This window comes from Bufo bufo, chromosome 2, assembly GCF_905171765.1.
Source record: "Bufo bufo chromosome 2, aBufBuf1.1, whole genome shotgun sequence".
Taxonomy (NCBI): Eukaryota; Metazoa; Chordata; class Amphibia; order Anura; family Bufonidae; genus Bufo; species Bufo bufo.
Genome location: NC_053390.1, coordinates 216,341,460 through 216,354,537, shown reverse-complemented (window position 1 = coordinate 216,354,537; position 13,078 = coordinate 216,341,460). Strand labels below are relative to the sequence as shown.

Below are 13,078 nucleotides of genomic sequence, written 5' to 3'. Positions count from 1 at the left end.
CCAGCACACCTGATACAGCCTGGGCCCCATACAGCACTGCATCCAGACTTATGGTTCACCCCTCCGGGAAACCAGCCCTCTTCCGGAGGTATCAACATACCGGGTGACGAATAGCATACATGCAGGGACCAACACCAACAACAGCCCAGACATGTAGCAACCAACAAAACGCTTCACACACCCAGAACATAAATCCACACCACACATACAAAAAGTGAGGGTAAAGGTACATGGGGGGTACATAAGGGAGGACAATTTATGTTCCATAAGATGGCCCTCAAGGACTGGGCAGAAACTCGCAGGCAAGGGGCAAAGCTCCGACACCAAGCAAGGCTGTAGTACAACTGCACCTAGCCAGCAAGCCACAGGTATATATCAAGCCCGCGGCCACACCCAGGAAACGCCTTAATCCCCATTAGCAAGAAGATTAACCCCTTGCTCACCAAACAGCAGGGAGGCAAACCTTAAAGGGGAAGTGCACATGCAAACTGCCAACAACACGTTGCCACCGGCAACCGGTCTGCATGACAACCACGTCATGGTCAAATACCAATATGACCGTGACATGATCTGAGTCATGCATCATGTGCTTTAAAGAGACCACTACTCCTACCTTGCTCAAATTCCGGGTGTCCCCATAGCCAGGGGTGCACCTAGCCTTTCTGCTGCCTGAGGCGAAAATTGTCACTGCTGGGCGGAAGCCTCCGCCTAGCTTTACCTATAGAGAACCCGGTACACTCCAGAAAAAGCCTTTGTCCTGCACGATTTGTAGGGCAAAGGAGAGCATCGGAGCATGGAATGAGGTGCTGCACACTGCCAGAGAGGAGCCTGAGAAGGAGATGGGGGTGGAGCTAGCTGCAGGCATAACGCGCCAGCAGCACTGTCTTCCACACTCTGCAGGGGCTGTCGAGTGCCTGTTAGTAGTCACATCCTCTGTGAGTGGGCGGGCCTGTGCAGTCTCAGCACAGCCACAGGGGCACAGAATAGGCAGCTCACTCAGGACAGGTGCCGCTCCTCAGATCAGCGGACCTAGAAGGCTAGCAGCGAGGCAGGCAGCGCATCAGTGAAGTGACACAGAGCGGCAGCACGGGCGTGCAGCACACCAGTACTGAACGTCGCCGCGCTGCTGTGATGTGTGGATCATATGTAAAGTGCCAGAGACTGCTTTTAATAGGCTGTTACAGTGCATATAGTACTGCTCTGTCAGCCTACACTAGTACACTGTTACACATTTGCCGTGATGTCCATATGCTTTATCAATAGGGAAGATGATAAGGATCAATAGGAAGAGGATATAAGGCCCCTTTCACACGGGCGAGTATCGATGCGTGAGGTGAACGCATTGCACCCGCACTGAATACCGACCCATTCATTTCTATGGGGCTGTTCACATGAGCGGTGATTTTCACGCATCACTTGTGCGTTGCGTGAAAATTGCAGCATGCTCTATATTCTGGGTTTTTCACGCAACGCAGGCCCCATAGAAGTGAATGGGGTTGCATGAAAATCGCAAGCATCCGCAAGCAAGTGCGGATGCGGTGCGATTTTCACGCATGGTTGCTAGGTGACAGTCTATTCACTGTATTATTTTCCCTTATAACATGGTTATAAGGGAAAATAATAGCATTCTGAATACAGAATGCATAGTACAATAGCGCTGGAGGGGTTAAATTTTTTTTAAAAAAATTAACTCACCTTCTCCTCTTGTTCGCGTAGTTCCCGGTCTCTTCTTTACTTCTTTAATGATGAACTACCGGCTAGGACCTGTGGTGACGTCAGATCACATGCTCCAATCACATGGTCCATCACCACGGTGATGGACTATGTGATTGGAGCATGTGATCTGACGTCACCAAAGGTCCTTTAGCCCATAGCTCATCATTAAAGAAGTAAAGAAGAGACCGGGAACTACCCGAACAAGAGGAGAAGGTGAGTTAATTTTAAAAAAAAATGTAACCCTCAATTGATCACCTACTAAGCATTCTGTATTCAGAATGCTATTATTTTCCCTTATAACCATGTTATAAGGGAAAATAATAACATCTACACAACACCTTACCCAAGCCCGAACTTCTGTGAAGAAGTTCGGGTTTGGGTACCAAACATGCACGATTTTTCTCACGCGAGTGCAAAACGCATTACAATGTTTTGCACTCGTGCGGAAAAATCGTGGGTGTTCCCGCAACGCACCCGCACATTTTCCCACAATGCCCGTGTGAAAGAGGCCTAAGAGTCTGGAGAAGCTCATCATTTTAATTAGATGCATCCTCCCCAAGAGTGACAGAGGCATATTATGCCATTTGCGTAGTTCTTGAACTATCTTATGCAGTAGATGAGTGTAGTTAAGTCTATATAGGGAATCTGCCGTGCGTCCATCCTTGATCCCCAAGTAAGTTATACTTTGGCTATCTGTATTCCACACAAAGACCCTGTCTGGTCATGTCATTCCTTCCTCGTTGTAGCTGCAGTAGTGCACATTTGGCTGTGTTAAGTATTTACAATTAGTCATATAGACTACTATTTGCCTTGTTTTATCATATGTCTTTGATAATGCTTTTAATATCAAATGTTATAAAATCCCTATCTGACCATGAAATAACCTATATTAAAACTATCAGTTGTGTCGCATCACTAATTCTGAGAGTACATTACCAGCACTGTTAATGGCACAGTGCTAATATATCAGTGATGAGAGGTTGGTAGCCGCGCGCTGGCTCCTCTGTCCCTGCCTACCACATAGCATTTCCTATTTATTACTTTCCCTCGTAGAAGCGTCGCTGCTGTACTAAAAATTCCCTCAAACACTGCCCCCCATTTGGCTATGTTTACCCTGAAACCCGAGAGCTTCTCAAAGGCACTGATGCTATTTATGCTGTCTGTTCTGGTTTGGCTCCATTCAATGGGGTTAAACCTCTGCAAAATCCGCTGTGTGAACATACCTTTAGTGTCCAGCCTGAGTTGCACCTTAGTGATCAAACAATTTTTTTTCTCCATTTTTTTCATTGTTTCATTCCAAGAGATATAAATAACCCTTTAAATTTTCTGCTATTGTAGCTGTAAGCAGGACAAGTTTTTTAATGGCACCATTTTGTTGTACACATAACTCATTGATTAGATTACAACATTGTATACTTTTGCATCGCTGCCTTTTTTTTGGCATCAAAAAGACCCATAACTATTTTTAACCTTTTTTTTTTTTAAACAAAACTATGTGAGAGCTTGATTTTTGTGGGATGCATTGTAGTTTGGGGTATCCAAGATTCTTTGATCACTTTTTATTCCATTTTTAGGATTGCACATAAATAAAAACCTGCATTTTGTTTTACTGGCGTTCTCTGTGTGGGATAAATAACAAGAAAATAGTTTTATTTTTATTTGTTTTTTTTACAAATGAGGGAATTCCAATTACAGTATGTGGAAATTTTTTTTAATTTTTTTTCCCAATTTTTTTTTTTAGGTGGATTTATTTTTTTTGAGAGGACATTAAATTATTATTCACATATTTACATGCAATAGTATGGTTGCTTATATAATACACTATAACACTTACAGCATGTAGTGCACTGTGGAAAATTGACAGGCAATATATTAGGCCTTGCCTCTGGCATGGCTTTATAGGCATACACAGGAAGCAGGCCTGGCGGCCTTGTTTAGAACTCTGAATGCTTTGTAAAGGCACTGGCACCCTGCGAGGGTGACAGAGGGAGCCCCCTTCCTCTTGAAGCACTTGGATGCGGACACTATTGACTGCAGCAACTATGGGGTTAAAGTGTTGTTTCGGTTTAAAGAGTCTATTATCTAAGCTGTAACTAGCGTTATTGAGAACTAAAGATCCCTGTATGTAACAAGTCAGATAGGTAGGGAGATGGGGGGGCGGAGCCTGACCTTGCTTCATGGCGGTTGCATCTGAATAGAGCTCCCGTCACCAAGCTCTCCATAAGCCTGTCTTCAGCACGTTCTGCCTACTATGGTGAAGATTCAGCCTAAAGAACTGGTAGCTAAGATGTCCAGCATAAGTAAAAACGCTAAACAGGACAAATCGATGGAAAAATATCTGAATAAACCTGGACCTCGCACTGATACAGTGCAGCCTAAGATGGCGCAGGCTGGCGCGAAGCCGCGAGATGGAGAGGCCGGAGGCCCGACAGATAGCTCGGACGCAGAGGAGGATTATAGTGTTGTCTCTTTAGGGGCGAATGTCGAATCGCCGCTAACTGCAGCTTACCTAGACAAAGCCCTGTGCAAGGCCTTAGCCCCGTTAGCTGCGGATCTCTCTCACATTAAAGCTGACATCCGCCATATTGGCGACAGGGTTGAAACCCTGGAACAACGTTGTGAGGATCAACAACTCTTCAATGTCGCGGTCAGACAATCCCTGACCTCATGTCAAGCGGCTCTTAATGACTCCATCGCAATGATAGAAGACCAAGAAAATAGGAGTCGCAGGAAGAACCTGCGGATAAGAGGCTTTCCGGAGGCCACTGACAAAGAAAATTTGTTCAGCACTATGAAGGAACTCTTTACCTTTTTAGTAGGTGCCGATCGTGCCGCTTCTATAATAGTGGAGCGAGTACATCGCTCCCTAAGGTCCAAGCCCTTACCATCGGAGAATCTGAGAGATATTATCTGTGGACTCCTTAGTTACAGAGATACAGAGATCTTGCTGAAAAATGCGCGGGATCTTCCAGATATCTTTATTGGAAGTGCAGAAGTCCAGGTATTTCAAGACATCTCGCCTGCCACGCTGCAAAAGAGAAGGGTGTTAAAACCCCTGACTGTGGCACTGAGGGAAGCTGGGATTAACTATCGCTGGTTATTTCCTTTCGGTATCCTGATCACCGCAAGGAATAAAAGATTTACCATCCGTGCCCCAAGCGATTTTGGAGCAAATATGGGTACCCTTGGGCCTAACTCCGATTAAGGTACCTTCGTGGCTCCCGGTCTCAATAGTACCTGACTCACCTGCTGTCAAGATTCTGTCTAGCTGGTCAACGGTCAGAAGACAAAAGTCCCACAAACAACAACGCTCCTTCCAGCCTGACTCCAACGACTGAGAGGGAGACGGAGGTGACTCATAACCATCTTCTTACAAGTTCCAAGAGTTCCTGGGGTCTGTTTTTTCGATTACACGGTTGGACTCTCATTTCTTTTGCATTATGTGTTAATTAATTTGCGGAAGTACCAAAGGCCTTAATACTTCTTGCCCATTGTATAGGTTCTTCATAGATGGAGGTAATCATGGTTGGCCTATTCTCTATAGCTCTTCATAGCTTTTTATGCTGGCTATAATTTAGATCCGACTTGGTAGCTATGGGGTCAGGAGTGACTAGCTTATATGGGACAAGACAAGGTAATTACCTAGCCATTAACGCTTAAAATAAGGTTATCTGTTTTTAGCTCCTTCCTAAGCTAATTATATATACACCATGGAGGTGAACTCTCCTTATGCCTAACATAAGCAGGCTTGTGTGTGGAGAGTTTTGGCGGATCAGGCGTCTTTTTTCTCTTTTTGTTCTATCTGCCCCAGCTCTAGCTCCATCGGAGCCTTGTATTTCTACTATTTGTTCGTTTTTTGTTCATTATGTTTGTTCATGTGTTAACACAACAATGGATCATTTTTGGGATGAGCAGGTCTTTGGTGAGCGGACTTCCTCCTGAGGAACTATTATGGCACCAGTGAATTTAACAATAACCTCCCTTAATGTTAAGGGTTGTAACCACCCCATCAAAAGGAGCCGTATTATGCAGTTGCTCAGGAGGGAGTCAGCGGACATCCTACTACTACAAGAGACCCATTTCAAGAAAGGGCGCATCCCTAATATGAACAGGTCTGGGTATTCCACTTGGTATCACGCCTGTTTTGACAAAGCCTCTAGAGGAGTCAGTATAGGTATACATAAAAACCTACCTTTTGTTTTGGCCTCTATTATTTCTGATCCGGAGGGGAGATATGTTTTATTGAAAGGTAAATTGGGCCCAAGAGAGATTACAATCTGCAATTTGTACGCACCAAACAATGGTACGGCTAAGTGGCTATGCAAAATGCTCACCATTATTACTCAATTTTCATCAGGCCTTTTAGTAATAGGAGGTGATTTCAATCTCACCCTGAACCCGGCTCTGGATTCCTCGACGGGGAGATCAGTTGTCCCAGCTTCATTACTGAGGAAATTAAATAAGCAATTGCTTGATATGGGGATGTGTGATGTATGGAGATCTACTCATGGAGACACCAAAGATTATACTTTCTATTCGGTCCCTCATAAGTCCTACCATAGGTTGGACTATATATTTGTTCCTGATAGGTCACTTGTTAATGTGAGTAGGTCAGACATACTTGGGATCACGGTCTCTGATCATGCTCCTATAGTATGTGTAGTGGTTATCCCAGGATTAGAGGGGTTTGAGTGGACCTGGCGGATGAATCCTACGATTTTGGAATCCACCTCACAGGTCACAACTTTAAGCGGAAAATTGTCAGATTATTTTAGGATTAACGATACTCCAGAGGTCTCCCCAGCTTCGGTTTGGGAGGCTCATAAGTCAGTTATTCGAGGAGAAATGATTTCGCTCAGCTCATATCTTAAAAAGAAACGACAGGAACAGGTCACCTCACTACTTACTAAAATAGCAGAATTAGAAGCTACCCACAAAAGCTCCTTGACCCCTGATATTTTCAAAAAATTGACTGATCTGAGGAATGAATTAAAATCTGTTCTGAACATGAAAGCCTACTTACGACTCAGGCAGAAACAATATGCCCACGGTGATAAAGGCAATAAGCTCATGTCTACTCTAGTAAAAAAAACAGATCCAACGTTCCTTCATCAGTCAATTGGTCGATGAAAAACGCAAAAAACATACCTTATCCTCAGGAATAGTTGAAGTCTTTGCTGGATTCTACCAATCCCTCTATAACATTAGACCAGGAGAACGAGAAGGGGAAACTACTCTTAGATCCCAATCAATGAAAACCTTCCTAGATGCTCTCGATTTGCCGGTAATTCCTGAGGAAGCCAAAACTTCTATAGTGGCTCCAATCACCTTGGAGGAACTGTGCAGAATCTTAGCCACTGTCCCCAAAGGCAAAAGCCCGGGCCCTGACGGGCTACCTGTTAATTACTACAAGAAATTCTTCCCCATTATAGGTCCCCATTTAGTTAAGTATTTTAACTCTCTGCTTTCAGGAGCCCTACCAGCGAAACAAAATTTAGAAGCCTATATAGTGGTCATACCGAAACCTGATAAGAACCCCGAATCTCCAGCAAGTTATAGACCGATTTCTCTGCTAAATGCAGATTTGAAGTTATGGGCAAATATCCTAGCCCATAGGGTGGCTCCGCTGTTGCCTGGATTGGTGTCTCCTGAGCAAACAGGCTTTGTGGGGGGTAGGGAGTGCAGGGACAGTACATTTCGAGTTTTGCAAGCAACTGATTATGCTCTGAAAAATGGGACCCCTCTCGCTCTGCTCAGCACAGATGCTGAGAAAGCATTTGACAGAGTGGATTGGGGTTTTATGCAGGCCGCCCTTAAAAGGTTCGGCTTTCCCGAGATCTTCATTTCTGCTGTGCTCTCTCTGTACTCCTCCCCCCATGCAAGAGTACGTGTTAATGGGATATTATTCAACTCATTCCCTATAACTAATGGGACTCGGCAAGGCTGCCCACTCTCCCCTTCACTATTCATTTTATGCCTGGAGACACTGATCCAGGCAATACGGCAGGAGGAGACGGTGGCGGGACTACAGGTTGGACCGGTGCCGCATAAAGTGGCGGCATTTGCAGACGACATGCTCCTACTATTGTCTAAACCTACTGAAGCTTTCCCAGCTTTACTTGGTCTGTTGGAGACATTCGGGGACATGTCTAATTTTAAAATAAACTTTACCAAATGCAATGCTCTCGCCATTAATCTCCCCCAAAGTACCGTTTCTAATTTAGCCGCTAATTTCCCCTTTAAATGGGCTACTACACACATTAGTTATTTGGGACTAAATATCACCTCTAAGCCCTCGCAGCTTTGTGATCTTAACCATACCCCTATCTTGATAGAGGTTAAAAAACAATTAGAGGAATTGCGTATCCCCTTCATGTCCTGGCTAGGGAGGGTACACATGATTAAAACCTATTTGCTCCCTAAAATACTTTATACTGTACAGACACTCCCGGTGTATGTTCCCGAACAATTCTTCACAACTTTGCGCAAAACTCTCTCTTCCTTTATCTGGAAACAAAACAAACCCCGAATATCTCATAATATACTGACACGCCAGAAACATAAAGGTGGAATTGGATTGCCAGATTTTAAATACTATTATCTATCCTCCTTCCTTCGGCTACATTCAGAGATATTAAACCCTAATAATCACAAATTAGGTTGTCAAATAGCAAGACAAGTTCTCACCCCTGCTGAAATAGCTAAATTATGGAAGGTCAAGACAGCCACTGTCTTACTCACACAACGTAATCGCTGGGTCTTCTCCAATTCTTCACCTTTCTACCAAGGATTACTTTCAGCATGGCAGAAACTGTCGTATCTGTTTGGTCTCCAGTCACACCCCTCGCCTTTAATGCCGATTAAACTCCTACCATATTATATGCTAAATGGTTATTCAGACACATATAACATGTGGCCGCGGCTAGGTAACCATACTACTGGTGACATACTGAAAGACAAACGTGTACCACATGAAGATGATATTCTGGTGTCGCTCAAGTTGGATAGCTGGTCCACATTACATTATGCCCACTTTAGTTTTTTCTGTAGGAGATATTTAGATATGACCCGCACTGACTATCTCCCCTCCTGGTACGATGTCCTTTTGACTTCAGTTTCACCAGTGAAGAAAGTTCTTTCATTTATATATAACAAAACTCTGGAGCCTGGCTCCGAGACCACTCCATCTTTTATTTCTCAATGGGAGAAAGATATAGGTGCCCCTCTAATGGCATTGGACACAGTGGAAATTCCTTGTCACTCCCACAGCTATTCTAGATGTGTCCGTATACAGGAGAACTCTTATAAACTAGTAACCCATTGGTACCGAGCCCCCGCTATATTGCACAAAATGGATCCCACCGCTTCCCCATTTTGCTGGAGATGCCACAAAGATGTGGGTACTAACTACCACGTGTGGTGGACATGCTCGGGAATCGCAGAGTTTTGGGAAATGGTGTCAAAGGACATTCAGGCTATTTGTTCTATAAGTACTCCTTTGACTCCCAAAACAGTCCTCCTGAACCTACCAACTAAAGATTATCCTCTTTCCAGGATTTCGCTGATTCCGCATCTAATAGCGGCAGCTAAAGTCCTTGTCCCATGTCACTGGCTCTCGACTGAACCTCCGTCTAGGAGGGAGTGGTTAGACAGAGTTAGAGAAATATGCAGATTTGAGGAGCTGTCCAGCTGGGAAACTTTCACTCACGATAGATATCTTAAACAATGGGCGCCTTGGTTTACCTGGTGTGTCTCAAATGGGTAAAGCCATTTAATGCCTTTAACTTCTCACCTAGACCTAGACCTCCCCAACTGCTATGGTCTTCCGATAGCTCTAACAAATGAGCTCCTATATATTGTCAACCGACCTACCCCTTCTATGTCTTGGGGACATTGCTCTGCTAACTTCACCTTACCAATTGCAGAGATCCTGCTTAGCCCATACATAATGTGATACAAGTTGTGTGTGTTTTGATTATTGTTTATTTTATGTTGTTGTTTTGTTTGAATGCCTTTAGGACCAGATGTATTGGTATACGATGTGTAGGGTAATAACATTGTCTTGCGTGATGATGCATTGACGCGATGTATGTACACAAACTTGATTGTATACCTTGTACTTATTTGCCTTGCCTCAATAAACAAAGATTTGAAAGAAAGATAGGTAGGGAGATGGACAGAGATAGTTAGGCCACATGTCCATGGTCAGGTATTGAGGTAGTGACAAGAGGCGGCTGGAAGCCTCTGCATGTTACACACGGGCATCTTCTGGAGATAGATTCTTCTTAGCAATGTTGTTAGAGCTTTGCTAAGAAGACTCTCATGTCCTGTTTTCTAGTAGAAAAAAACATCTTTCCTTAATAAAAAATAAAGTACATTACAAAAATGTTTAACATCCCCCTCCCTACACAATATTAATAATAAACAAAGACTAATAAACAGTCACTCTTTAAGCATCCTGGTTCTGCTGATTTGGACCATTACTGAACTAGGTTCTTGCAACACTAGTTTACCATAAAAATGAGGTAGCCTAGTCCAAGAACCCCTAGTTACTGCCATCAGATGGCATATTGGTGGTCACTAATGGCACAGTTATGATACATTTACTATCTGTATGAATTTAGTAGCCTAGCCAATGTTTCTCTTTTTATTCAACAAATGCAGTAAGATGATGCTGACTGAATACACACATTACCTTGCGGAGGCTTTGACCTGTTCACTATTTATTCCAGGACACAGACCTCCTGTCTCCAGGCATCAGCATCAACAACAGTTACTGCAGTAGTTCAAACCTGGAGACTAGCAGGCACTTGAGCCGAAGTAACATTGACATACCTCGGAGCAACAGTGAAGATCCAAAGAAACAGCTTCCACGAAAGAAAAGTGATTCCTCCACATATGAGCTGGACACCATCAAGCAACATCAAGCTTTTCTTTCTAGGTATGTAAATAGGAATCTCTTTCAGCAGTGATGGGTCACTTTCTATATTTCAGATTTATTGCCTGTGTTTTAGGACATTGCACATAAAAAAAGAAAATTGAAGGAAAATAGTTTTGAAGCTAAGGGTTTATTTCAATACAGCTTATTATTGTGTGGTTCTACCAAGAACGCAAAATAAATCCCATCCTCCCGCATAGGAGAGAGAATAGAAGATATACGGTATCTAGGCTAAGGAAAGTTTTAATGTGACATCTTGTCTCAATGCAGGAAGGAAGCGCTCCTTCCCGACAGTCAGCTGCTCGTTAAGTGGAGGTTAAGCACCGCATTTACAGTACATGCAGTGATCATCTCCATAGAATGAGGATGAGCGACCGCAATAGCAATCATACAGCTGCATTCTTTATGGGCAGCAGATCGCTGTTTAGACAGCACGATCTGCTGCTGCAAAATGATAATTTACTTGCCTGCATGAACGACAGTTTCAACCAATGAACAAGCGTTTCACTCGTTCATCGGGTGATCGGCTGCACCTTTAGACGTGCAGATGGTCGGGAACGAGCATTCGCAGGAACACTCATTCCTGATAATCTGCCCGAATATTGGGCTGTGTAAATCCACCTTTACTTGTAATCATATAATGTGAACAGTCTAAGTTTCTATACCCAGTATAGGCCTCTAGGTCCATATCTGTTTTATGTAGGGAGTGGCAGATCAGTGGTTGCCAACCTGCCATATTCTAGGGACCTCAAATGCAGCTCCTTGACTCTTATATTGTTTCTAAAATAGATTATATCCCAGTAGTGAGAAAAACAAAATGTTAACACTGATGAGGTCTGTTCTTAAAGGGGTTGTCCAGTGGTCAATTAAACATATTACGGTACTTTAAGGCCTCTTGCACACAAACATTTTGTTTTTCCGTTTTCATTCCGTATACGGAACCATTCATTTCAATGGATCCGCAAAAAAAAACGGAAGGTGCTCTGTATGCCTTCCGTTTCCGTATTTCCGTTCCGTTCAAAGATAGAACATGTCCTATTATTGTCCGCATAACGGACAAAAATAGTACTGTTCTATTAAGAGCCATCTTCCGGAACGGAATGCACAAGGACGTCATCCGTATTTTTTGCGGATCCGTTTTTTGCGGGCCGCAAAATACTGAAAAAGCCATACGGTCGTGTGCAAGAGGCCTAATACAGCATCACAATGCATAGCATAATTTCCTTACCAAGTTTAATGTTTGTACAGCGCTTCCTGCACTTTGTCATATGTGGCACAACATAACAGAGGATAGGATGTAGGCTTAACATTGACAAGCACTGTGTCACCAAGCAGCAATTGCCATTGTCCCCCCATATCATATTCAACAATAGTGTTCCCTTTCACCAGAGCCTGCTTTCATTACCTCATCCAGCACTCCTCTGAACCTGTAAGCAGCCAGTCAGGAAAGTGGAGTACAGATGCGGCTGAATAAACAACAGTAAAGGAGATTAGGCATCATAGAAATTAACACTGTCTACAGATCAGATTAATTCCCATTTGTTTGTAGTTTATCATGCATCCATGTATGTAGTAGTGATATTGCCTTGTATTATGTGTTTCAGGGAGTCTGTCAGCAGTTTGGTCGATACAAAGCTGCTGACAGATATAGGTGTGGGGCACTTCAATTTTGTCACCTGGCTATGGGTTCCTATGTCTAGCAATGTATCCCATCAGTATATTTATTGCAAGTTATGCAACTGTTTTTACATGTGATGTGCCTGGTTTTCCAGCAAGTGGCATATGTGCTGGCAGATTCCTTTAGAAAGAATGGAACTAACCATTCCATTCTGCCCCATTTGGGCAGAAGTGGGTTTTCCTGTTTCCCACCAAATGGGTTTTCAGGAAGTTAGAGGACTTGAATGAGAGAGTAAAAAGAGATCAGAAAAGGCACAGTGAGGGAAGTGTTTCCCCTCCTGCTCCTGAAGCTTTTGGAAAGCAGCTCGTAGAGCAGCTTACTCCTCATATTAAAACAACTTTGTATCTTAGAGGGGGACAACGGGTACAAGACACCCCACTCCTGTTTGAGACAGTAACCAAAACTTGAAGCTAAAGATAGCATTACAAAATAAACAGTCAAGGTCAGCTGCCAGAACCATGCATACTGCTGGAAAACCAGGCATATCACATGTAAAACAGTTGCATAACAATATCAAGGCACTAAATGAGAAGACCTTGTAATAAATATACTGCTAGGATACATTGCTAACTCATAGCCAGGTGACAAAATGGTAGTGCCCCACTCCGGGGTACTACATAGGTAAGAGCAGGGGCAGGAGGTAATGCATATCTCTGTCTTTAAATTAATGTTTTGCTGTAAAAATGAACTTTGACTGCCATGGGTGCTGTTCCACAAGGGCATTAGGGGCGGGAAAGCAGATTGCA

The 13,078-nt window shown here is 43.5% G+C and overlaps 1 protein-coding gene across 6 annotated transcripts in view; it reads left to right on the top strand.

The window, feature by feature from the left end:
- PITPNM2 (phosphatidylinositol transfer protein membrane associated 2) overlaps positions 1 to 13,078 on the top strand; it is a 395,602-nt gene that overhangs the window by 336,308 nt on the left and 46,216 nt on the right. For all 6 annotated transcript variants that reach the window (XM_040416185.1, XM_040416186.1, XM_040416187.1 and 3 more), the window contains one exon: positions 10,449 to 10,657. In XM_040416185.1, the coding sequence (XP_040272119.1) occupies positions 10,449 to 10,657 (209 nt within the window). The remainder of the gene's footprint in view (positions 1 to 10,448; positions 10,658 to 13,078) is intronic.